At 42.3% G+C, this 26,556-nt stretch overlaps 2 protein-coding genes across 7 annotated transcripts; one reads left to right on the top strand and one right to left on the bottom strand.

Moving 5' to 3' along the window:
• The first annotated feature begins 1,101 nt into the window (after window positions 1-1,101).
• Window positions 1,102-17,839, top strand: rcn3 (reticulocalbin 3, EF-hand calcium binding domain). Of its 3 annotated transcripts, XR_005641967.1 has the most exons (9): window positions 1,102-1,153; window positions 2,581-2,801; window positions 3,494-3,687; window positions 7,777-7,949; window positions 8,176-8,236; window positions 10,140-10,231; window positions 10,537-10,644; window positions 15,844-16,056; window positions 17,606-17,706. XR_005641967.1 is itself a non-coding variant. In XM_039825934.1 (8 exons), exons 2-8 carry the CDS (start codon window positions 2,587-2,589, stop codon window positions 17,711-17,713), a joined length of 951 nt encoding a protein of 316 aa, XP_039681868.1. In that variant the 5' UTR covers window positions 1,102-1,153; window positions 2,581-2,586; the 3' UTR covers window positions 17,714-17,839. The 3 variants fall into 3 exon arrangements, 2 of the variants coding, with proteins under 2 accessions (XP_039681868.1, XP_039681869.1); XM_039825934.1 differs by lacking the exon at window positions 15,844-16,056 and having other exon boundaries at window positions 17,606-17,839; XM_039825935.1 differs by lacking the exons at window positions 15,844-16,056; window positions 17,606-17,706 and adding an exon at window positions 12,481-12,627.
• Window positions 17,840-18,016: 177 nt separating this feature from the next.
• Window positions 18,017-26,296, bottom strand: LOC120575239 (nitric oxide synthase interacting protein). Of its 4 annotated transcripts, none has more exons than XM_039825939.1 (11): window positions 26,179-26,249; window positions 26,052-26,106; window positions 25,837-25,931; window positions 25,415-25,520; window positions 25,198-25,279; window positions 24,628-24,763; window positions 22,192-22,376; window positions 19,614-19,730; window positions 19,001-19,071; window positions 18,800-18,908; window positions 18,017-18,506 (listed from the first exon to the last, which is right to left on the bottom strand). In XM_039825939.1, exons 3-11 carry the CDS (start codon window positions 25,904-25,906, stop codon window positions 18,435-18,437), a joined length of 948 nt encoding a protein of 315 aa, XP_039681873.1. In that variant the 5' UTR covers window positions 25,907-25,931; window positions 26,052-26,106; window positions 26,179-26,249; the 3' UTR covers window positions 18,017-18,434. The 4 variants fall into 4 exon arrangements, with proteins under 4 accessions (XP_039681873.1, XP_039681872.1, XP_039681870.1 ...); XM_039825938.1 differs by having other exon boundaries at window positions 25,837-25,935; window positions 26,179-26,247; XM_039825936.1 differs by lacking the exon at window positions 26,052-26,106 and having other exon boundaries at window positions 25,837-25,935; window positions 26,179-26,296.
• Between the last annotated feature and the right edge of the window lie 260 nt (window positions 26,297-26,556).

The raw sequence follows: 26,556 nt of genomic DNA, 5'->3' as shown, positions 1-26,556 counted from the left end.
TGCAGGACAGAGGACAGAGGACAGAGGACAGAGGACAAAGGACAAAGGACAGAGGACAGAGGACGGAGGACAGAGGACAGAGGACGGAGGTCTCCCATTCCCAGACCTTCCTCCACAGCACTGCGGAGGAAGATCTGGCCAGGCCACGCAGCTTGCCGGGATGGGAAAAAAAACGTGCTCTGGTTTATCGGCATTTCTTCAAACCAATCACAATCGTCCTGGGCGGCGCTAAGCGCCGGACGGAGCCACGGCGCCTCTGCAAAACAGCCTCTGGAAGGAACTTGTTTTGGTGGAACATGGTGTACGTTCAAAAGTAGTTTTAGTCGTGCGACAAAAAACTCAGATTGGACAGATAGTCTAGCTAGCTGTCTGGATTAACCCTGCAGAGATCTGAGGAGCAGTTAACCATAGTCCTCACAAATCAGCCGGAGGTTAGAACGCCAACACAAAGAAAGAGGAAGGGGACGGACATCCGGCCGAAAAAGAGGGACATCCAATCACAGAAATGAAAACGTGGTTGATATAGACTAAGGCATAGATAGTAGTCTCTCTCTCAGGTGATTGTATCCTACTTCCGGCTCAGTGGAACAATCATGATGTCTTCGGCTAAACTGACTTACCTTCTCCCAAGTTTCAGTCAACAGCAGTGCACTAACTTTACCCATACAGTCTCTGGACCGTTTATTAACAGATTAACAGAAACGGCTCAAATCATGTACTGTGTGTGTGTGTGTGTGTGTGTGTGTGTGTGTGTGTGTGTGTGTGTGTGTGTGTGTGTGTGTGTGTGTGTGTGTTTTGCATTTGTAACTATTTTCTGTAGGCTACAGTAGCTAATTTATCATGATCAGGGTCTGTATCTCCTAACGTTGTTCCTGGGTTGTATTTTAGTTCTCCATGCAACTCCATAAAAAGAAAAGAAAAGAAAGAAAAAAAAGTCATGCAGTTGTCGGCTCTTGCGTGACAACGTGGCGGTTGACGGCCAATAAGAATTGATGGTACTTTTTGATTGGTCAGAAGCCCCTTGTAGGGCGTCGCTCATTGGGCAGCTGAACAACAAGGCCCGCCTCCTCGAGCCAGTTATTTAAAAAGGGTCGGAGTGCCAACGCGGACTGCTCTGCTGTTCTCACACTGGCGAGGGAGGGAGGAGAAACTGGTGAGTTCATTAGTCTCTTTCCTCTGACAACTTCTATCATAGTAATAATATTAATATAGTATTATACTATATGTCAGGGGAAAAAAGCCTGGCTAACGGTGTAGTTTGAACATGAGGGACAGTGTGTGTTTTAATGCCATGCCATGCCTGCCCTCTGCCATCAATGTAACACTGGATGGACTATTGATTGTATCAATAGTTATCGATTTGATAGGAGAAGATGTTTGTGGATCTCATAGATATATATACTATCAGTATATATGTATACTATATATATGTGTGTGTGGATCTGAGCTCAGTTTAACCCTATGATGACACACTCTTACACCGTTGTATCTCACTGTATTGGGTGGAGAAAAAATGATTGGGTCGACCTCCGAGACTAAAGAAGGGTTATATTAGTTTATACATTATGATTAAAGAGTTTATATTAGTTTATACATTATGATTAAAGAGCTTATATTAGTTTATACATTATGATTAAAGAGGTTATATTAGTTTATACATTATGATTAAAGAGCAGGGTTATATAAGTTTATACATTATGATTAAAGAGCAGGGTTATATTAGTTTATACATTATGATTAAAGAGCTTATATTAGTTTATACATTATGATTAAAGAGCTTATATTAGTTTATACATTATGAATAAAAAGAGCTTATATTAGTTTATACATTATGATTAAAGAGCAGGGTTATATTAGTTTATACATTATGATTAAAGGAAACAGGGTTATATTAGTTTATACATTATGATTAAAGGGCGTTTATATTAGTTTATAACATTATGATTAAAGAGCTTATATTTGTTTATACATTATGATTAAAGAGCTTATATTATACTTAGGTATAGGCATTATGAAAGACATAAGTTTTATACATTATGATTAAAGAGCTTTATAGTTGTATATATTGTATGATTAAAGAGCTTGTATTTTATGATTAAAAGTTTAATTAGCTTATATTAGTTTATACATTATGATTAAAGAGCTTATATTAGTTTATACATTGTGATTAAAGAGCAGGGTTATATTAGTTTAGTATGCTGATGGCATGGTCTAAATGGAATGGTGCCCAGTGAGCACCTAGAGACTGATGGGTAGGACTAGTCTTGAGTAACAGAGACTGTCAGACTGACCTGTGGGGGGGAGGAGGGGGCTGTGCTCTGTCAGCACCGTAGATGCATGATATTTAATTTATTTATTTTTACATCATCATCTTTTATGCTTGAAGCATTTTGTTTATTTGTTCTTATGCTGCTCGTATGTTTTTTGGGATCAAAAGAATAATGTTCACATTGGTGGCCAGTAATTAAAACTGACTGCTGTCATTGTCTCTCACACACACACACACACACACACACACACACACACACACACACACACACACACACACACACACACACACACACACACACACACACACAGTCCACCATGCTGCTGAAGTCCATAGTGTCCCTGTGCGTCCTGGTTGCGGCTGCCTTGGCTGTCCCCGCCCAGGAGAAGCGTGTCCATCACCATGGTGATCTGAGCGAGCGTCCCCATGACGACGCTCACGGCTTCCAGTACGACCACGAGGCCTTCCTCGGGAAGGAGGAGGCCAAGACCTTCGACCAGCTGACCCCCGACGAGAGCAAGGACAAGCTAGCGTAGGTTCCACTCTCCTCGGTCTGTCCCACTGTCCTCTGTCTGTCCCTGCTGTCCTCTACTCTCCTCTGTCTGTCCCACTGGCCACTACTGTCCTCTGTCTGTCCCTGCTGTCCTCTACTCTTCTCTGTCCCACTGGCCAATACTGTCCTCTGTCTGTTCCTGCTGTCCTCTACTCTCCTCTGTCCCACTGGCCACTACTGTCCTCTGTCTGTCCCTGCTGTCCTCTACTCTCCTCTGTCTGTCCCACTGGCCACTACTGTCCTCTGTCTGTCCCTGCTGTCCTCTACTCTTCTCTGTTTGTCCCACTGGCCACTACTGTCCTCTGTCTGTCCCTGCTGTCCTCTACTGGCCACTACTGTCCTCTGTCTGTCCCACTGTCCTCTACTCTCCTCTGTCTATCCCACTGGCCACTACTGTCCTCTGTCTTTCCTTGCTGTCCTCTACTCTCCTCTGTCTATCCCACTGGCCAATACTGTCCTCTGTCTGTCCCTGCTGTCCTCTACTCTCCTCTGTCTATCCCACTGGCCACTACTGTCCTCTGTCTGTCCCTGCTGTCCTCTACTCTCCTCTGTCTGTCCCACTGGCCACTACTGTCCTCTGTCTGTCCCTGCTGTTCTCTACTCTCCTCTGTCTGTCCCACTGGCCACTACTGTCATTACAGATGATTTCAGTTCTCCATGTGTCCACACAGGAAGATCGTTGAGCTCATCGACAAGGACCGGGACGGCTACGTCAGCCACGCAGAGCTGCACTCGTGGATCAGACACCGGCAGCGGCGGTACATCCAGGAGAACGTGGACAAACACTGGAAGGACTACGACAAAGACCAGGACGGGAAGATAGCCTGGGACGAGTACAAAAACACCACCTACGGCTACTATCTGGGTAATCAGCCTCCGTCCTGACTCTCCAACTCTTCCTTCTCCCTTCTTCCCTTCTTCCTTTACCACTTCCCTATTTTTTTTTAATTCTAAACCTTACTAATTATTGAGCAGACAACATGGACCCTGCTCTACTCAGCTAGTGTTCTAGAAGGCTGAATATCCAAAGTAACGAGCAACTCCAGCCATAGCAGGTAAATGACAAATAAGGTTCTACCACAGCCCTCCTCTACAGTACACAGTCCATCTGTCCCTCGGTACAGGCCGTGTGCTGGACAGACACACACATAGGGGAGGCAGGCTACACACAGACAAATATATATGCACACTGACGGCACTTGAGTAACAATGTTTGACAAAATAATCTCAATCTCAAAAGGTGCACTTACTTGCTTTTCTGGAGCCTTATGCAGCAGATGGAAGTGGCCCGTTGGTGTCTTGAGTTGAGATTATTATTTACCTCAGATCAGGAATGAGCTGTCAGACTCAGCTGTCATCTTAAAGGTCCCATGACATGGTGCTCTATGGATGCTTTTATATAGGCCTCAGTGGTCCCCTAATACTGTATCTGAAGTCTCTTTTATATAGGCCTTAGTGGTCCCCTAATACTGTATCTGAAGTCTCTTTTATATAGACCTCAGTGGTCCCCTAATACTGTATCTGAAGTTTCTTTTATATAGACCTTAGTGGTCCCCTAATACTGTATCTGAAGTCTCTTTTATATAGGCCTTAGTGGTCCCCTAATACTGTATCTGAAGTCTCTTTTATATAGACCTTAGTGGTCCCCTAATACTGTATCTGAAGTATCTTTTATATAAACCTTAGTGGTCCCCTAATACTGTATCTGAAGTCTCTTTTATATAGACCTTAGTGGTCCCCTAATACTGTATCTGAAGTCTCTTTTATATAAACCTTAGTGGTCCCCTAATACTGTATCTGAAGTCTCTTTTATATAGACCTTAGTGATCCCATAACTGTACTGTATCTGAAGTCTCTATTATATAGACCTTAGTGGTCCCCTAATACTGTATCTGAAGTCTCTTTTATATAAACCTTAGTGGTCCCCTAATACTGTATCTGAAGTCTCTTTTATATAGACCTTAGTGGTCCCCTAATACTGTATCTGAAGTCTCTTTTATATAGGCCTTAGTGGTCCCCTAATACTGTATCTGAAGTCTCTTTTATATAGGCCTTAGTGGTCCCCTAATACTGTATCTGAAGTCTCTTTTATATAAACCTTAGTGGTCCCCTAATACTGTATCTGAAGTCTCTTTTATATAGGCCTTAGTGGTCCCCTAATACTGTATCTGAAGTCTCTTTTATATAGGCCTTAGTGGTCCCCTAATACTGTATCTGAAGTCTCTTTTATATAGACCTTAGTGGTCCCCTAATACTGTATCTGAAGTCTCTTTTATATAAACCTTAGTGGTCCCCTAATACTGTATCTGAAGTCTCTTTTATATAGACCTTAGTGATCCCCTAATACTGTATCTGAAGTCTCTATTATATAGACCTTAGTGGTCCCCTAATACTGTATCTGAAGTCTCTTTTATATAAACCTTAGTGGTCCCCTAATACTGTATCTGAAGTCTCTTTTTATATAGACCTTAGTGGTCCCCTAATACTGTATCTGAAGTCTCTTTTATATAGGCCTTAGTGGTCCCCTAATACTGTATCTGAAGTCTCTTTTATATAGGCCTTAGTGGTCGCCCTAATGCTGTATCTGAAGTCTCTTTTATATAGGCCTTAGTGGTCCCCTAATACTGTATCTGAAGTCTCTTTTATATAGACCTCAGTGGTCCCCTAATACTGTATCTGAAGTTTCTTTTATATAGACCTTAGTGGTCCCCTAATACTGTATCTGAAGTCTCTTTTATATAGGCCTTAGTGGTCCCCTAATACTGTATCTGAAGTCTCTTTTATATAGACCTTAGTGGTCCCCTAATACTGTATCTGAAGTATCTTTTATATAAACCTTAGTGGTCCCCTAATACTGTATCTGAAGTCTCTTTTATATAAACCTTAGTGGTCCCCTAATACTGTATCTGAAGTCTCTTTTATATAAACCTTAGTGATCCCCTAATACTGTATCTGAAGTCTCTTTTATATAGACCTTAGTGATCCCCTAATACTGTATCTGAAGTCTCTATTATATAGACCTTAGTGGTCCCCTAATACTGTATCTGAAGTCTCTTTTATATAAACCTTAGTGGTACCCTAATACTGTATCTGAAGTCTCTTTTATATAGACCTTAGTGGTCCCCTAATACTGTATCTGAAGTCTCTTTTATATAAACCTTAGTGATCCCCTAATACTGTATCTGAAGTCTCTTTTATATAGACCTTAGTGATCCCCTAATACTGTATCTGAAGTCTCTATTATATAGACCTTAGTGGTCCCCTAATACTGTATCTGAAGTCTCTTTTATATAAACCTTAGTGGTCCCCTAATACTGTATCTGAAGTCTCTTTTATATAGACCTTAGTGGTCCCCTAATACTGTATCTGAAGTCTCTTTTATATAGGCCTTAGTGGTCCCCTAATACTGTATCTGAAGTCTTTTAACTGTGGTCCCCTAATACTGTATCTGATCTCTTTTATATAAACCTTAGTTTTTTATACCTTAGTGGTCCCTATACTGTATCTGAAGTCTCTTTTATATAAACCTTAGTGGTCCCCTAATACTGTATCTGAAGTCTCTTTTATATAAACCTTAGTGGTCCCCTAATACTGTATCTGAAGTCTCTTTTATATAAACCTTAGTGGTCCCCTAATACTGTATCTGAAGTCTCTTTTATATAGGCCTTAGTGGTCGCCTAATACTGTATCTGAAGTCTCTTTTATATAGGCCTTAGTGGTCGCCTAATACTGTATTTGAAGTCTCTTTTATATAGGCCTTAGTGGTCGCCTAATACTGTATCTGAAGTCTCTTTTATATAGACCTTAGTGGTCCCCATAATACTGTATCTGAAGTCTCTTTTATATAAACCTTAGTGGTCCCCTTAATACTGTATCTGAAGTCTCTTTTATATAGACCTTAGTGGTCCCCTAATACTGTATCTGAAGTCTCTTTTTTATAAACCTTAGTGGTCCCCTAATACTGTATCTGAAGTCTCTTTTATATAAACCTTAGTGGTCCCCTAATACTGTATCTGAAGTCTCTTTTATATAAACCTTAGTGGTCCCCTAATACTGTATCTGAAGTCTCTTTTATATAAACCTTAGTGGTCCCCTAATACTGTATCTGAAGTCTCTTTTATATAGGCCTTAGTGGTCCCCTAATACTGTATCTGAAGTCTCTTTTATATAGGCCTTAGTGGTCGCCTAATACTGTATTTGAAGTCTCTTTTATATAGGCCTTAGTGGTCCCCTAATACTGTATCTGAAGTCTCTTTTATATAGACCTTAGTGGTCCCCTAATACTGTATCTGAAGTCTCTTTCCCGAAATTCAGCCTTGGTGCAGAATTACAGCCACTAGAGCCAGTCCCACGATTAGCTTTCCTTAGGATGTGCCATTTCTGTGTCTGTAGCTTTAAATGCTATTGAGGAGGAGAGAGGGGGGGGCAAGGTGGAGGGTGGGGGTGTGGCCTTGACCAACTGCCACTTTGCTCGTTTGAAAGCCATGATGTCTCTCTCTCTCTCTCTCTCATGGGTGGGCCAAATTCTCTGGGCGGGCAAAGCAGAGAAAGGGGAGGTAACCTTTCCCCTTATGACGTCATAAAGGGAAGATTCCAGATCGGCCCATCTGAGCTTTCATTTTCTCAAAGGCAGAGCAGGATACCCAGGGCTCGGTTTACACCTATCACCATTTCTAGCCACTGGGGGACCATAGGCAGGCTGGGGGAACGCATATTAATGTTAAAGAACCTCATAAATTGACATTTTCATGTCATGGGACCTTTAAGGTCCGTTTATCAGCTGTTCTGAAGCCCTTAAACACTAGTGCACGATCTTCACAGCAGACGGAATGTGCTCACTGAATCTTCCATTATTCTGAGATAAAGATAGATGTGTATCTGTTTCGACAGAAATACTTCAGGAAACACTGTCGGTGTGGAGCACCGAAATGAAAACCCGAAGCTTTGTTTTCAGGCGAAGAGTTCGATGACGTCGACGACAAGGCGACCTATAAGTCCATGCTGACGCGGGACGAGAGACGCTTCAGGACGGCGGACCGAGACGGCGACAGGATCGCCACGCGCGAGGAGTTCACTGCCTTCCTTCACCCGGAGGAGTATGACTACATGAGAGACGTGGTGGTACAGGTAGACTCCGCTCTCTACCATTTCATCAGGGTTCTTACCCCTGGGGGGAGCTGTGTGGCTTGGTTTTCACCTTTGGGTTCAAACTCAGCACATGGTGTAGCTCCTAGCCTGACAGCTATCATACTGTTGATATAGCAGTGATATAGTCTTAATGCTCAGATACCTTGGAAATAAAGGACTGGATCACTACATGAACTGAGAACTAAATCTAAATCTTGTCCTTTAGGAAACTGTGGAAGACATCGATAAGAACGGCGATGGCAAGATCAACATAGATGAATACATCGGTAGGTTTCCTCTCCGACCAACATCCCCCTTCATTCCTAACCTGGGAGCCATCTGTTTTGTAATCTGTCCTATAATCTGTCCTATATGTTCTATAATCTGTTCTATATGTCCTATAATCTGTCCTATATGTCCTATATGTTCTATAATCTGTTTTGTAATCTGTCCTATAATCTGTCCTATATGTTCTATAATCTGTTCTATATGTCCTATAATCTGTCCTATATGTCCTGTATGTCCTATAATCTGTCCTATATGTCCTATATGTTCTATAATCTGTTCTATATGTCCTATAATCTGTCCTATATGTTCTATAATCTGTTCTATATGTCCTATAATCTGTCCTATATGTCCTATAATCTGTCCTATATGTCCTATATGTTCTATAATCTGTTCTATATGTCCTATAATCTGTCCTATATGTCCTATATGTTCTATAATCTGTTCTATGTCCTATAATCTGTCCTATATGTTCTATAATCTGTTCTATGTGTCCTATAATCTGTCCTATATGTTCTATAATCTGTTCTATATGTCCTATAATCTGTACTATATGCCCTATATGTTCTATAATCTGTTCTATGTTCTATAATCTGTTCTATATGTCCTATAATCTGTCCTATATGTCCTATAATCTGTTCTATGTCCTATAATCTGTCCTATATGCTCTATAATCTGTTCTATATGTCCTATAATCTGTCATATGTCCTATGGTGTGTCCTATAATGTGTCCTATAATGTGTCCTATGATGTGTCCTATGATGTGTCCTATGATGTGTCCTAAAATATGTCCTATAATGTGTCCTAAAATATGTCCTATGTGTCCTATAATGTGTTCTATGATGTTTCCTAAAATATGTCCTATAATGTGTGTCCTATTATGTGTCCATGCTGTGTGCTATAATGTGTCCTATAATATTTCCTATAATGTGTCCTATGCTGTGTCCTATAATATTTCCTATTATGTTTCCTATGCTGTGTCCTATAATATTTCCTATAATGTGTCCTGTGATGTATGTCCTATAATATGTCCTATAATCTGTCCTATATGTCCTATATGTTCTATAATCTGTTCTATGTCCTATAATCTGTCCTATATGTTCTATAATCTGTTCTATGTGTCCTATAATCTGTCCTATATGTTCTATAATCTGTTCTATATGTCCTATAATCTGTACTATATGTCCTATATGTTCTATAATCTGTTCTATGTTCTATAATCTGTTCTATATGTCCTATAATCTGTCCTATATGTCCTATAATCTGTTCTATGTCCTATAATCTGTCCTATATGCTCTATAATCTGTTCTATATGTCCTATAATCTGTCATATGTCCTATGGTGTGTCCTATAATGTGTCCTATAATGTGTCCTATGATGTGTCCTATGATGTGTCCTAAAATATGTCCTATAATGTGTCCTAAAATATGTCCTATGTGTCCTATAATGTGTGTCCTATAATGTGTTCTATGATGTTTCCTAAAATATGTCCTATAATGTGTGTCCTATTATGTGTCCATGCTGTGTGCTATAATGTGTCCTATAATATTTCCTATAATGTGTCCTATGCTGTGTCCTATAATATTTCCTATTATGTTTCCTATGCTGTGTCCTATAATATTTCCTATAATGTGTCCTGTGATGTATGTCCTATAATATTTCCTATAATGTGTCCTATGATGTGTGTCCTATTATGTGTCCTATAATATTTCCTATAATGTGTCCTATGATGTGTGTCCTATTATGTGTCCTATAATATTTCCTATAATGTGTCCTATGATGTGTGTCCTATTATGTGTCCTATAATATTTCCTATAATGTGTCCTATGATGTGTGTCCTATTATGTGTCCTATAATATTTCCTATAATGTGTCCTACGATGTGTGTCCCGCTGCTGCTCCACAGGCGACATGTTCACCCCCGAGGATGGAGAGAGCGAGCCTGACTGGGTCCACACAGAGAGGAAACATTTCTCCGAGTTCAGAGATACCAACAAGGTAAAAGCTCGCCCGGAACCACCACGGTTCATTTCCAGAACTTTAGGGTTAGGGTTAGGGTAGGGTTGTGCTGTCTGTTCTTCCACTGTGTACCTGTGTTAGCTTCCCATGTTGGGTGGGTGTGTGTGTGTGTGTGTGTGTGTAGGGTTAGGGTAGGGTTGTGTCTGTGCAGTCTGTTCTTCCACTGTGTACCCGTGTTAGATTCCCATTTTGTGTGTGTGTGTGTGTGTGTGTGTGTGGGGTAGGGTTAGGGTAGGGTTGTGTCTGTGCAGTCTGTTCTTCCACTGTGTTCCTGTGTCGTACAGGACGGTTACCTGGATGCAGCCGAGGTGGCCAACTGGGTTCTGCCTGGAGAGGTGGACCATGCTGACAACGAAGCCAAACACTTGATCCACGAGACAGACACCAACAAGGTAGACCTGCCTGGGACTCTCACACACACACACACACACACACACACACCGAAGCACACTTCTACTGGGCTCCAGGCAGTGAACTGGGACTGCCAGGACATTCAGTCCACTTTATTTATTCACCCTTGTGTTATCCTCCTGGGTCAAAACTGAAACTGAACACTTTTTTGTCAACATTTTCTTCAGGTTTTTTTTTTTTTTACACTACCATCAGTATACTGTACACACCACTCACACTGATGTATTACCACTAGTTTTACACTCTTTTTTTTCTCTCGAATTCATGGTCAAGAAACCTCATTAATATGAAATTATTTCAATTGTTTGTCAAAGTTTAGTTTCAGGATACTGTTTTGAAACCATTAACCATTTTTTCTTTTGAGGGGACGACACACAAAATTCAATAAAGTAGTGAAGTAGTAAAGTAGTTCTTCGTTTAACTTGCAAGGAGTGTTGTATGGAACCATCCATGTCATTTTTTTACAATTTGGATGAAAGAATCCCAAATTTCTGATGTAGAAACTTTTAAAAACGGGTCAAATTTAACCCGAGGACAACAGGAGGGTTAACCATGTACCATTGTTAGTATGTGACAGTGCAGGTGTAAACAGGGAGTTTTGTGAAAACTCTCCTCGATGGTGCATTCGGAGATGCTCCAACATCTAACACGGGTGCCGGGGGGGAAAAAAAATAGTTTCGTAGTGAGAGAGAGAGAGAGAGAGAGAGAGAGAGAGAGAGAGAGAGAGAAGGTAGTAAATACATTGAAGTATATAAACTTAAAGGATGGGGCTGGTTATATTCTTTATTTTTCTGATTAGGTCAACAAATCCCATACGCCGAGCCAAAGCATCCTACTAACACTTGTTACGTAGAGCTGCGAATATGAATCGATTAGTTGTCAACTGTTTCGCTAATCAGTTTCAGTCATTTAAAAAAAAACTAAAAAAAAACAGTCAGACTTGTTAAATGTGAATATTTTTCTAGTTTCTTCACTCCTCTGTGACAGTAAACTCAATATCTTTGAGTTTCACCATTTTCTGACTTGTTAGAGACCAAACAACCGATCCACTCATCCATGAAATAATCCACACATTAATCCGTGATGACAATAATCGGTGAAGCTGCAGCTCTGACTGTGTGTGCATTCAAAGTCTGATACGTGCGCTGTTCTTCTTCCCGTTTGACCAAGGTAAGCGAGCATCCGGAAAGAGTACCTCCTATGGGGAGACTCTGAGGCTAACAAGCCATCACTTTCCGCTAGCATCCCATTGACTCCCATTCATTTTGACAGCGAATAACTTTACATCTGAAGACTCTATTTGTCCGTTGTTTATTTCTAAAGAAACACGACAATGTATAAAAGGCTCCATTACCTTGTATCTCACGTTATGGCCCCGTAGCAGCTGTAAAAATAGGATCACGATTGTGTCATAACCACGCGACTTTCTGTCGCACAGTAGAGAAATGACCGTATAGTACAGGAGAAGTAAGTAAGTCAAGGGAGGAGCCCATAGAGAGTCCATGAAAAGCATCGCATCACGCTCTCTCCGTCTCTGTAAGATTGGGAATCTACGTCGTCAAGCTCAGTTGGAGGCTGCGCAGTAACGCTCAGCCATCACCGGACTAATGACAGACAGGCAGGCAGGCAGACAGACAGACAGGCTATCAGGAATATTAGCAGACAGATAATTAATGTGTAATTCTGGGTTAATTCTTCTGTGTGTGTGTGTGTGTCTTGCTTTCTCTCCTCCTGTTTGTCATCACCTCACGATTCCTCCTTCTCTGTCTTCCAATCACAAACCAATCAACCAATGGGATGTCCCGATCAAACCACAGGACCAGAAAATCACCAAGCAGGAGATTCTGGCCAACTGGAACATGTTTGTGGGCAGCCAGGCCACCAATTACGGCGAAGACCTAACCCGGAGACACGATGAACTCTGATCACATCAGCTATGGAGAATATGGTTACCGGGGGTTATGGTGGTGGTGGGTTCAGTGAAGTAAGGTTCTCACTCTGGATTACACACACACACACACACACACTCGCGCTCACATACTGTGTATGTGAATACAGAGGACACTGACGGTCACGCACACACACACACTTCTTTCTATGTTTTATTTACATGTCCATGTGATTTTTTTTGATTTTTTTCATACTGAGATGCATATCCTCACAGATGACATATAGCTGTTATATAGCCCAGTGAAAACTACGTATCTCCGAAATGACAAACTAATGTCCAACGTGCACTGGCGTCCAGCTGAAAGAAAAGCTTTTTCTCTGAGAGGTCAACATGCTCTCGACACACGCCGATGCATTTGTTCTTCCAAAGTAAAGGGCAGCAAACGATGCACAACGGGATTTGGGGGGCAAAGGGCTGTGTCACTGAATTGATGGGCTTTGACTATTAAAGTCTTGTTTTTTTTTTCTATAAACGCAGTTATGTTTTTGTAGTTCTAATCCATGAAATGAAGTCTGTGTATCTCTCTCTACATGCACCGGAGGGGGGGGGGGCTGTTCTGTTTCTAAGATATTACATTTGGTTTGAAGGTGTTACATCTGCTAAAGCAGAGGCAGGGCTATTAACATTAGGGTTGGGTAACGTTTGGATTTTGTACGATTCCGATGCCGAACCGGTACTTTTAAAACGATTCCGAAATGGATTCTTGAAAAACTGAATGACCGCAAACAAAGGCTCTTTTGTAGAGTTTTTTTTAAATTGAAAATTATTTAAATTTAACAATATATTAACGTTTTAAAGTACTTAAATATATAATAAGTAAACCTAAGTCACCTAACACACAATTACAGTAATTTAACAATAAATAACAGTTACACTCTTAAAGGAACACACCGACTTATTGTGAATTTAGGTTATTCACCAGATCCCCAAGTAAAGATAAGTCCATACATTTTCCTTTCGCCCTACTAATATTCGATCGCGTCTCAAGCGGCATCAGCCCATCACAGAACAGGCAGTGAATGGTTCCAGTAATCCTACTGCCGAAAGTGGAGCTATAATAACGCTAACATGTTCCTATTTACATGTTAGTATAAGGATTTGAGTGTTTAAAAAAATAACGTAACATGATTACACCGCCGTTTTAACCGTAAACAAACCGGGAACTATATTCTCAGGCGGAAGAATATAGTACTTGGGCGGAGTGATATGCTCGCAGCAAGCCTGTCTGAGAATATAGTTCCCGGGTTTGTTTACGGTTAGAAGACGGCTGTGTCCTCATGCGTACTTGTTTTTGTACACGCTCGTGACTCTGACAAATCACAACATGTAAATAGGAACATGTTGGCGTTATTTTGTCACTTTTGTCACAATTGGGAGCAGTAGGCTAGTTGGAACCAGTTACCTGCAGGATCTGTGCTGGGCTAAGCTAATGCTGGAGCCGTCAGACAGCGTTACAACACGCACGGAGAGGAGAAGGGTATGTATGGACTTGTCTTACTCTGGGGGTTACGGTGAATAAGCTAAACTCCCAATAAGTCGGCGTGTTCCTTTAAAGGTCCCATGGCATGAAAATTTCACTTTATAAGGTTTTTTTTAACATTAATATGAGCACCCCCAGCCTGCCTATGGTCCCCCAGTGGCTAGAAATGGTGATAGGTGTAAACCGAGCCCTGGGTATCCTGCTCTGCCTTTGAGAAAATGAAAGCTCAGATGGGCCGATCTGGAATCTTCCCTTTATGATGTCATAAGGGGAAAGGTTACCTCCCCTTTCTCTGCTTTGCCCGCCCAGAGAATTTGGCCCGCCCATGAGAGAAAGAGAGAGAGACATCATGGCTTTCAAACGAGCAAAGTGGCAGTTGGTCAAGGCCACACCCCCACCCTCCACCTTTGAGATTTGGCAGGGAGTCTCCATACAGCTCCTCCATTACTTCAGCTGATGTTGTTCTCACTCTGGTGCTTCTTCCTAAAGTTGTGTTTGACAAATTACCATAACCTAACTGGGTACAGAAACTGTTGGTCCAGGTCCAGGACTGCCGTGGGGTTCTGGGTCTGTAGTGCACCGTACTGGATGGAAACGTGGAGGCAACATTGACCCAACAGCAGTTATTGGCCCTAAATGGGTTGAGATATATATATATATATATATATATATACACACACACACACACATACACATATATATATATGTGTATATATATATATATATATATATACACACATATACATATATATATATACACATATATATATATATATATATGTATATATATATATATATATATATACACACACATATACATATATATATCACATATATATATACATATATACACACATATACATATATATACACATATATATATACATATATATATACACACATGTATACATATATATATACAGATATATATATATCTATATATATATATATATCTATATATATTTATACATATCTATATATATCTATATATATATATATATAGATATATATATATAGATATATATATATATATATATATCAACACATTGTTCTAATGCATATTTTCTGTTTGCAAGTTGTCATTTCAAATCCATGAGACATTATAGTAAGTATAGTCTTGCTTTGCCAGACCTTCCTCCTCCACAGCGCTGCATAGGAGGGTCTGGCTAGTCCACACAGCATTTAGGGATGGGAGAAAAACGTGCTCTGGTTTATTGGCATTTCTTCAAACCAATCACTATTGTCTTGGGCGGGGCCAAGCGCCAGACGGAGCAACGGTGCCTCTGCAAAATAGCCTCGGGAAGGATCTTGTTATGGTGGAACATGTGTACACTCTGTCTGAGCTCTTGGCCCCGCCTTCCTGAAAAGCCCAGTCTGCTCCGATTGGTCAGCTGGCCCACTCTGTTGTGACTGGTCAACCAAATTGAAACAAGCCACTGGGCGGGCTGCGCTTGCTCAGGCAACACCTATGGGCAGCGCATATGAAAAACTGGGCTGGCTTTCTCAATCCGTGACATCACTATTGGAAGAATTTCAAACAGGAATGTGGGCGAGCCGTTTCAGGCAGTTGAGAAAAAGTGCTGTCTGTGGGAGAGAGAGCTCAGTTTGGAGTGAAATGTGTTTTTTGTACTTTATACATCTATTCCATACACACCAAAAACTATAGAACACTAAAAGAAGGGAAAAAATAAAAAAAAAAGCATAATAGGGGCTCTTCGATATTAATTAACGTAAATGTTCGATATTAAGCCCAGACAGAAATCCAGCCTCGCCCCAACACTGCTTCCTACTCATCTTCTAAAGCCGTGCCGGGCTCGGGCCAGTTTACAGACAACACATCACCGGCCCAAACCCCAAAATAAGAAATGAATGGCCGAAGGAAAAGCTGATAAAGGCCAGCTGGACACTACCCGGTCTGGACTGAGGAAGCAGTGAAGGCAACACACTGGGCAATATCAAACGGTAACACTTAACACTGTATAAGACAGTAAAAAAAATGCAATCACAATATATTTTAAACTTGAAAAACAAATTTACCAATCCTGATTTCCCAAAAGATCTCGGTGGAGTCCCCAAAATTGTTATGTGTCCATTTTGTCTCGGAGCGGAGGACAAACAATTAAATGAACCCGGGGGGGGAACCCAGGGAAAGCAAAACAAACAACTGAAAGCTCCTAAAAGAAGATAAAGTTCCCTAAAATGCTAAATGCTTAACTAAACCAAACAACTGCGGTTCACACAACCGCAAACACTTTAATGTTTCACAATGCAGTCCAAAGCACTAACCCACACAGATTACTAACCCACACAGATTACTAACCCACACAGATTACTAACCCACACAGATTACTAACCCACACAGATTACTAACCCACAGATATTACTTACTAACCCACACAGATTACTAACCCACACATTACTAACCCACACAGATTACTAACCCACAGATATTACTTACTAACCCACAGATATTACTAACCCACACAGATTACTAACCCACACAGATTACTAACCCACACAGATTACTTACTAACCCACAGATATTACTTACTAACCCACACAGATTACTAACCCACACAGATTACTAACCCACATATATTACTTACTAACCCACAGATATTACTTACTAACTCACAGAGATTACTAACCCACAGAGATTACTAACCCACACAGAAAAAAAAAAAAAAAAAAAAAAAAAAAAAAAAAAAAAAAAAAAAAAAAAAAAAAAAAAAAAAAAAAAAAAAAAAAAAAAAAAAAAAAAAAAAAAAAAAAAAAAAAAAAAAAAAAAAAAAAAAAAAAAAAAAAAAAAAAAAAAAAAAAAAAAAAAAAAAAAAAAAAAAAAAAAAAAAAAAAAAAAAAAAAAAAAAAAAAAAAAAAAAAAAAAAAATAATATAAACAGACAAAAAAGAGGGGGGGGCCCATCAAAAAGCTTTTTTTTAAACAAAATGACAAATGATGTATGCATTATATACAATTCTTCAGCCATATACACGATTTGTGTGTGCATTGCAAATAGTACTATGCATGTTGTGAAGTACTGAGTCTAGTGATGTAGCTCATAAAACTGTAATTTGGGAGCAAAACTAAATTGACAGAACTAATTTCTTTGCTTTTGTAAAAACCGCTCAGACAAACAGCAGAACAGGCTCTCTCTCCTGAGAACTTGGTTCTTGACTGTTCACTGAGTGTTCACATACTTCATATCATTTATTACATCTTTAGTTATTTGGCTGTAGTGTTCATCACTCAGACTGGAGGTGGTGGTTTTTTTGTAACCTCCAGTCTGAGTGAAGAAGCTGCTCTTTCAGTTCTGTCAGGAGCACATGGACCCTCCACGTAAGTACGCACGCACGTACGCGCGCACACACACACACTATTATATAAATATATACACCCACCATGTTTATGCCTAGTCCTGATCTTCCCTCTGTCTCTTGGGGCTGTGTCCCCCTATGTTGCCATGTGGGGTTCCAGCCCTGAGTATTGATTTATGCTCTGCTCCACTCGGCAGGACGGCCGGCTGACTCTCTCGGAGCTGCTCCACAACATCGACTCCATCATGTCCAGCACCATCACCGACTACGGTGGCATGAGCGTCGACGAGCACGACGAACTGTGAGGAATGTCCCACAGCGCACCACGAACACCTGTCATCGTGATCTGCAAATACCACCCCCACCCCCCCAGACTTCCACTCTCTGAAACTACTTCCAATAAAAAACAGCCAGTTATGAGTTCCATATGATTAACGTTTAATGGTAATGACTTGAAACTCCCTTAGAGTGATCTTAACAACAGCTGACATCATGTCTACCTAACATTTTGGTCAAAATAATGTGACATCATAGTGTCGAATGCACAATGTCACGCAGGTGTAGACAGATTTAAAAGTGTCAAAAATATATCAACACGCAAACACGACTTAAACTTATATGCAGTTTAATAGGAACCAATGCCTGGCCCTGAGCATCAAATATAAAAGCTACGAAACATTTACAGTATCTCGTCATCAGGGTGGAACATTCTATCAAACTAATCCCATGGCTCTGAATTTGAATACATTTTGCAGCACATTTCAAAGAATTAATGATTGACAGATCAATTCATTTGATTCTACTCTTATGTAGAGTCCTCTGCCTCGTCTCGTCTTATATAGACACTTAAATATTACGTGTGGTCTATGATGGAAGAAATGCCAATTAGCTACAGGAACATGAAAGACATTTCAGCGGACGACAAAACAGGTGAAGGTTGTGAACGTGCTGGGAGAAGCAGTCAGCGAGCTAGGCTGTCCACGGAACCAGCCCGACGCGCCGCTGTGCACGCCGCGGGCCTTCGCCTCACACTTGCATGACCGGACGAGCCTCTTTGGCACTGAGGTCAATCCCTGAGGCAGCGAAGCCGGTCCCCCCCTGTCAGAACACAGGAACACAGCATCAGCACCACTGAGGACACTTTGGAGAGTAGAGACACTAGCACAGCCTGGCCCTGCATTCAGCACCGAAGGACAGAAAGCAGCAGCCCTAAAAGATGGCTAATGTGACTGGGCTTTCAGACCGCCAGCTGAAAGCCCCCTAAGTCTCCTAACCCCAGAGATGATTAAATCCAATCTACAAGACTGGCTTTTTTTGAAGAACTCAGACTTCAAAACCCTGGAGAAAGGGGATTGGCCCACCCCCAGCTCTACATAGAAGTTCACACATACCCTCTGGAGGGGGATGATGTCTCTGTCGGACAGCTTGTCTCCAGTCACAGGATCCATCATGTCCTTCTTGATCAACCTGTCCACGCACTCCTGCGTCACCACGGCGCCCCTGAACACAGACGAGAGAGGGTTATCCTCTGAGAGAACACTTGGGGAGAACATCTGGATGCCAAAGTGGAGGCGGACAGGATCGAAACTCACGAGGGCCGCAGGACAGCGCAGGGGACACTGTTTCCTAGGACATCTCTGGTTACTGCACAGACGTACCTGTCCTAAAGAGACGAGACACATCTGTCAGCTGCCACACGTGTCCACATCACACACACACACACACACACACACACACACACACACACACACACACACACACACACACACACACACACACACACACACACACACACACACACACACACACACACACACACACACACACACACACACACACACACCTTCTTACAGTAGGGCTGGACCCAAATACTCCCAATATTTTGTTGATGGGAAGGTATTCAATTTTTCATTTTAGGATTAAAAAATTACTTTCTTGAAAAAACGAGCATGCAGGCTGAAATTCACTGGTGTTTTGTCCGTATTAAGCTGCTAGCCGCTGGCTAATTTCTGCAGGGCTATGTGGTCCATCTTAGCCAAGAACGGAGAAATGTTGAGTTACAGTGAGCAGATTCTGATGTGCGTAGCGGTCTGTATGGTTATACTGTAGCAGCCTGCTGTCGTTTTATAAAAAGGTAAAGAGAGTATGGCTGGGGGCTGCTGGGTAAACTGCCCTGCTAACACATGCTGTGGGGGGGTAACTGACCTGGCGGGTGAGCAGGGCCACGCGGTCCAGGCTGGGGTCCAGCGGGGTGAAGCGCACGGTGATAAGCTCGTTCATCCTGATGGCTCGTCCTGACATGGGACATAACACCACCTTGCTCTGCAGCACACACAAGGCCAGGGGTTACAAAAAAAAGTTTGCTGTGCACACACACAACAGTACTTTACTGCTCAGGGACAGCTTCAGTCCTTGGGTGCAGGGTCAGCCCGCCTCCTGTCTCTGAAATAGTGTGGACATGAAAGACAGAGAGACACACAAAACAAACACGCAGAGAACAGCGTGACATGTAAAACTAACTCAGAGCACACAAACAGAGCGTGACTGCACGGGGCTGGACAACAGCTGGACACCTGCTGGACAACAGCTGGACACCTGCTGGACACCAGCTAGACACCTGCTGGACACCTGCTGGACACCAGCTGGACACCAGCTGGAGAACAGCTAGACACCTGCTGGACACCTGCTGGACACCAGCTGGAGAACAGCTAGACACCTGCTGGACAACAGCTATTGCTTTCCCCTGCTCTGCTGTCAGAACTAATCTAAATCCAGCCTGATGTTGAGATGTCCCGAGTGTGGACAGTAGTGGTGTCTCTAAGACAGACATGTATAAAGTACTAGAGACCCAGAATTGAGAAAAAGTGACTTGAGTAGAAGTGGAAGTGCTCTTTAAGCACCATACTTAAGTGGTAGTACTAAAGTATTCAACATGTTTTGTACTTAAGGATTGCAAGTAGTTTATTTTAAAATGTACTACTCAAGTACTGAAAGTAAAAGTAAAAGTATTGTGGCTCAGAACGGGAGCACGTGCGGTCTTCTTATATTATATTATCGCTTCACTCGCTCACTGATGAGCCAGCTTCATCAAACCTGGTGACAGAGCCATCTACCGCTCTGGCAGTGATCATGTGGCTGTGGAATGATTCCTAACATTTTTATAATTATAATGAGTAACTCTGCAGCGCATAAATAAAAAAAGGTTAGCAGAGTAAAAGTATTAAACTTATTGAAAATATTTACTGAAGTAAAAGTGGAAGTAGGAGACAAAAATAATACTCCAGTCGAGTACAGATACAACTTTTTAGTACTTAAAAAAGGTGCACTAGGAGTTCCTGCATGGTTTCAGCGCAATTTCATTTTTTGTCTCAAATGGTAGGCATCTCTCCTCGATCCACTAGCTGCCCCGAACACACTGTGAGAAAGCCCGGTCTCGGGAGACAACACAGGGGTCGTAAACGTCAAACAAACACTAGGGGCACAGGCTGTTCACCAAAATACAACAAACTACTCTAGCCAATCACCGACAAGATGGTTGGGGGAGGTGGGTGGGGGTTAGTGACAGTTAGTTAGTCATGACATTTACGGAAACATGGGGGGGGGAGGGGCGAGCTTGCTCTCTTTTGTACTTGGAACGTCAACAGAAGTGACATCACGCAGGAACTCATAGTGCACCTTTAAGTACAGTATTGAAGTAGTTGAACTTCGTTACTACACATCTCTGCATACATCTCTCTCTCTGAGATGGGATAGGATAAAGATTAAACGGCAGGTTCCACTCAACGTGGCTCAGATACATACATATATAATATAATATAAGAACTAGTCCTTTCATTACTTACTTATCCGTAATCTCTGACCAGCAGCTCGCGGTGCTCTGTCCCCGGGTGAGAGTCACCTATTCTCGGCTAACTGAACCACCAGCTACCGCTGACCTGAAGGAGCGCCATGCGGGGCACCAGAGGCGGTGTTGAGGAACTCTGTTGCGGTTCAACACATCTACTAAACGCCGCTGATACGACCGAGCTGTGACGGAGGTATGTAGCGGCTTAAACAACTAGCGATGGCCGCTCTGTAGCGCGGAGCTCCCCTTCGACGTCTGTTTTTACCGCTAGTTACTACGAAGGAGCCTGCTACAGGTATGCTACATTCAAGAGACCATGGGACGTTAATGTACGTTACGCAGCAACAGGTGAAAATAGGGGCAAGGTTGCGCAATAACGTTTAAATGATTTGAACTTTTAGCGAGGAACGAGAAGTGAATTACCTGTATATGTGCAAACAGCTTTATCTCACGCATCCGTTATTGTTGAATATGTAGCCCCGTGTATGTGTGTGTGCGTGTGTGTGTATGAGTCAAAACAAAATAAAGTTAAAACTTGTTTTGAACAATTTCTTTGTCATCTGCAGATTGATTTTAAGTAGGGGGAGAAAAAAAAAAAAATAATCAATCTAAATCTTAAAGGGATTTCATTTTTAGGCCATATGGCCCAGCCCTAGTACTTACTTATGCCCCCTGTATTTTAAGAAAGAACATTTATTTATTCATGATACATTATTCATTCACAAAGAAAATTGGTGTCCTTAAAGGTTGGATTTTTCCTCTTTTTTAAATCAAGGCATTAAGGCCAATTTCCAAAAGATGATTTTTTTTTTTTTTTTATTCCTCTTTTTAGTCAACTTTAGAATGGGTGTATTCACTTATGCTGAGCACTGTAAACATTAACATATGAGTCAGTAGCCAGACAGCATAAGGGGTGGGGTGGGGGGGGAATACACTCACAGGTTTCTTGAGCAGGGTGGGCTTGGCCTCTGGAGTCAGACAGGGGACCCAGAAGCTGGGCAGGCTGAGGCTGGACGAGGACGAGGATGCTGAGGACGCAGAGGACGAAAAGGATGAAGAGGACGAAGAGGACTCTCCCGCCGAGCTGCTGTCTGCTCGGCCCTGATCACCTCCTCTGTTCAGCCCTGCGGGATCAAACGTCACACTTTACTGACATGCATTCAACTTATCATTAATAATTGTTCCAATTATGACTGAAGTGAAGCATGAGACGTTCAAAGCAATTCATAAATTGGGACAAGTACAACTACATTTCAATGTGAATTGAATCCTATTGTATATATGACAATGATGATAAATCCTAGAAGATGTAGACAACATACTTGCTGTGTACATGCAATGGTGCACGGTACTTTAAAAATGACGCGCGCCGGATCTAACAGCAGCAAAGTGTTTTCACTGAACCCTACTTGTGCTTCTGTGTCTGCACCGTGGCCCGGCCGGCCTTAAGTTGGAGTGAGATGGTAAACTGACTTCAGATCTGTCACCAGTCACGGACTGGCCATCTGGAATTTGGGCAAATGCCAGAAGGGCTGGCCCCTATGGACCCCTATGGGCCACTACTGATGCGTGGAAACATTCACTCGGAAGGCAGAGTTCCTTATTTCCAAGTTGGGTTGTTGACAAAAATATGGCCGGCAAATGCCAGTGCCATTTTTTGATCCCAGTCCGTCACCGTCTGTCATGGTAACAGTCCGGCTGCTTCTCAGCACGACTCCGTCAAAAGCTTCAGCCATTTTTAAATGGTACTGATGAATGTTATCATATAAATTGAGCCAACTGACCGCTACAAGAAATCTTTCCTACCACAGGCAACACAACTTTCTAACACTTCACATCACTGAGTGTTAGGCTATGTTTAGACGGAAACGATCTGAAAAGAAAGCGCAAAACTTGGCATTGCGTTCTCACCTTTTTATTCCGTGTTTAGACAAGCGTTCTGGGGGGGTGGGGGGGTAGAACCTTCCTTCTACTTCTCTCCCTAGTAGCGCCAAACCAAAACATGGCGAGGCGAACAACAAAAAGCTGACAATTTTGTCGGGACAGACGAGGAGGTGGAGTTACTGCTCCAAACAACCTAAGATTACAAAGCCACAACAAGGCGTGGACTGGGAGTACTAACCAGTCAAAATGAACAGACATATGGACCGAAATTTATTCAGCAGTATCCTGTACCTGGAGGGACGTCATATCCACACGAGAAAGACGCCGTCTGTAAAAGTCAGATATCATCAAAGCTGAAAGCCATCTGGACCAAGTAGAGGCAGGCTGTGGATACCCAACGGCGGAGTGGCCATGGGCGAGTAATCACTCTATATTTAGATTTATGTAACGAAATTACGGGGTGGGTCGCCAGCCACCACAACAACAATAGAGGCTGGTGTTGAAACATCATCAGCAGACTTTTGCGTTTTTACCCTTTAGACGGGAACGCGAAGGTGGAGCGTTTAAAAAAAGTTCCACTCTGGAGGGTGGTTTCACTTTTTTTTTGGCGTTTTTAAGCCCCAAAAATGCCGTCGCAGGCACATCTGATCAAATATTTTGTCGTTTTCACCCACGAGCGTTGTTGTGTAAACAGGGCCTTAGATAAGACTCAAATACATCACAATACTTCACTAACTGCAACATGCACAAACATAGGTTTTACTTATATCCTTATAAATATGATTTAAGTAGTTGCACATTTTTAGTCACATCTTGTATATACGTTGTCTTTACTTTGTATTTTTTGAATACATTCTATCCTGTTAGTTCTTTCTTGTATATTCTGTAGGTTTGCCGTGTGTCTGATATTTTGCCGCTGAAGCACTGACATTTCCCCAATTTGGGATCAATAAAGGCTATCTAATCTAATTTTTTGCTTGACATTTTGTCCAAAACTGTACAGTAAAATAACTTCAGATCTATTTTATCTATATTTATTTCATTTCTGAGAAGTTTAAAATGAGGACATTGAGTGGCCGGGGTTGGATCAGTGGGTAGAGCAGGCGCACATATACTGAGAGGCTTGTGCCTCGACGCAGAGGTCCAGGGTTCGAGTCCGACCTGTGACGATTTCCTGCATGTCTCTCTCACCCCTTTCTCACCTAGGTGTCCTATCAATTAAAGGCGGAAAATCCACCCCCCCCCCACCCAAAAAAAAAGAATCTAAAAAGGACATTCTGAGTGTGTTACTATATCATGAGCGCTGCACCTGGAAGGGCCCGCAGCATGTTTAGAGTTACCCAGGAGTTAGCAGGGCTGGGATCAAATGTAATGCTTGCTGTCGTACACTGGGGGGCGAGCGCGAGTTCAGCTGCACGGAATCAAGAGCGCGGCGCTGGCGGTACTACATGGCGCTCAGAGTGGACACAGTGTCAGCTGGCGGAGCCCTACCAGATGTGAAGGGGTTGATGGGTTTGGACACGATGCTGTTCTCCCTGGTTTTAAACAGCTCCACCCGCTCTCTCTCCGACGACTTGGACTCCAGCTGGCTGCTGCTCTTCTGCACCTGCTTCTGCTTCTCGTATGCCTGCAGAAAACACACACGACGACTCACCATTCTGCACAAGCATATAGGAATTTCCTTAAAATTCTTATAGATTTTACGGAAAGAAGTGAAAAAATGAAGAGCATCATCGGTATAGAATAACATGAACAGCTGTTGTGACCTAAAAACAAAATGTTTTATTACATTCTTTTACTCAACATCGACATGCATTTCAGGAACGTGAAAGACGTATCGATCCAGGCTGATAAATGTCAAGTCTCATGCCCCGGAAATACTATTTTATACTCCCTCTGTTGTCTGACAGAAACAGGGAAAATATGAACACAGAACAAGCACATTGTGAATTAAGCTGCATTTAAACCAAGTGAGGGCGCTGTCTAGAAAAACAACCCGAAAACACTAGCGCGGACGCAAGTTCTGAGACGCTGCGGCGTGGACACAAGTCCGGGGCTTACCTTCATTTTTTTGGCAGTTTCTGTCTTCTGGTGCAAAATGTATTCGAGGATGGCCTGTTTTTCGTACAAGAATCCATCTGGACTGAAGACAGCAACAGTTTGGTTTATAACACGTTTCTATATGTGGTCAGACATTGGGGTTATACTGTGTGTGTGTGTGTGTGTGTGTGTGTGTGTGTGTGTGTGTGTGTGTGTGGTGTGTTGGACAGAGACATACGTCACCACAGGGTCCCGACAGGGCTGCAGGGACAGGCAGCAGCAGTCAAAGTCTTTGATGGCGTCTTTGCCCAGTCGGATGCTCTGTGTGCCGTAACCAGACGCCGCTGAGCAGAGACACAGCACAGGCTTTACATCACACAGGGATCGCTGTCCCACAATGCATTTACTCTATATTATAATATAAACTACACAAAATATTAAGAGTAATTTGACTCGAATATGTAGGCTTTTGAGTTTAAAGGCTGCCAAGCCCATATTTGGAGTGTCACTAAGCACAACACAAAACACTGGACAGAAATAGTGAAGTGAGAAACATTTGGGTTCTGATTTCTGTCTACTCTACGTGTGTGTGTGTGTGTGTGTGTGTGTGTGTGTGTGTGTGTGTGTGTGTGTGTGTGTGTGTGTCCTGGTTCTTCTCACCCGTGTCTTTCTTCTTCTCGTGGTACGTGTACACAGCTCCGGCCGTGCAGTTCTTTCCATGGCGAGTCATTCTACTTCTGCTTTACCTGGTTAATCTAGCTAGCGTTTGAACGGAAAAACAACATACGGTGTTAATGCTGCTGGGCAGCATTGATGCCAAGATGCTAACATTAGCTGCTAACGCTGGATGTATTATGTACAAAAGACATACGCACATTAATGTATTCAGAGAACGTTAGCGTTTAGCCCGTTCTGCTCGGAGGGTATTACCTGGGGGAGAAACGCACAAAACATGGAAGCCTAGTAATAATAATTATAATTATAATAGCAACGGCACATTACCATCGACAGAAGTTCTTGTTGTTGTCGCCTTCTTCTTCTTCTTCTTCTTCTTCTTCTTCTTCTTCTTCTTCTTCTTCTTCTTTTGATTTTATGCATAGACGGTTTTATGGCGCCCCCTGCTGTACGGGAGGCGATATTACGAATCCCACTATCGCAACGCCAAGACCCGCCCTTCAATAGCATTCACACACTACTATTGGCCAGGCGTCCATGCTTACGTGTACAGGTCCTATCCCCTGACCAATCCCCTCCACTCGAGGTCAAATGCCTAACCCCAACCAATCAAGCTGCTTTGTAGGGCGGGTCTTGGCGTGGCCATAGTGGGATTCGTAATTTTCTCATATATGTCAATGGTAATTTTGCGTACGGGAGTATGTA

This window comes from Perca fluviatilis, chromosome 15, assembly GCF_010015445.1.
Source record: "Perca fluviatilis chromosome 15, GENO_Pfluv_1.0, whole genome shotgun sequence".
Classification (NCBI taxonomy): Eukaryota; Metazoa; Chordata; class Actinopteri; order Perciformes; family Percidae; genus Perca; species Perca fluviatilis.
This window is presented reverse-complemented; position numbering and strand designations above follow the sequence as displayed.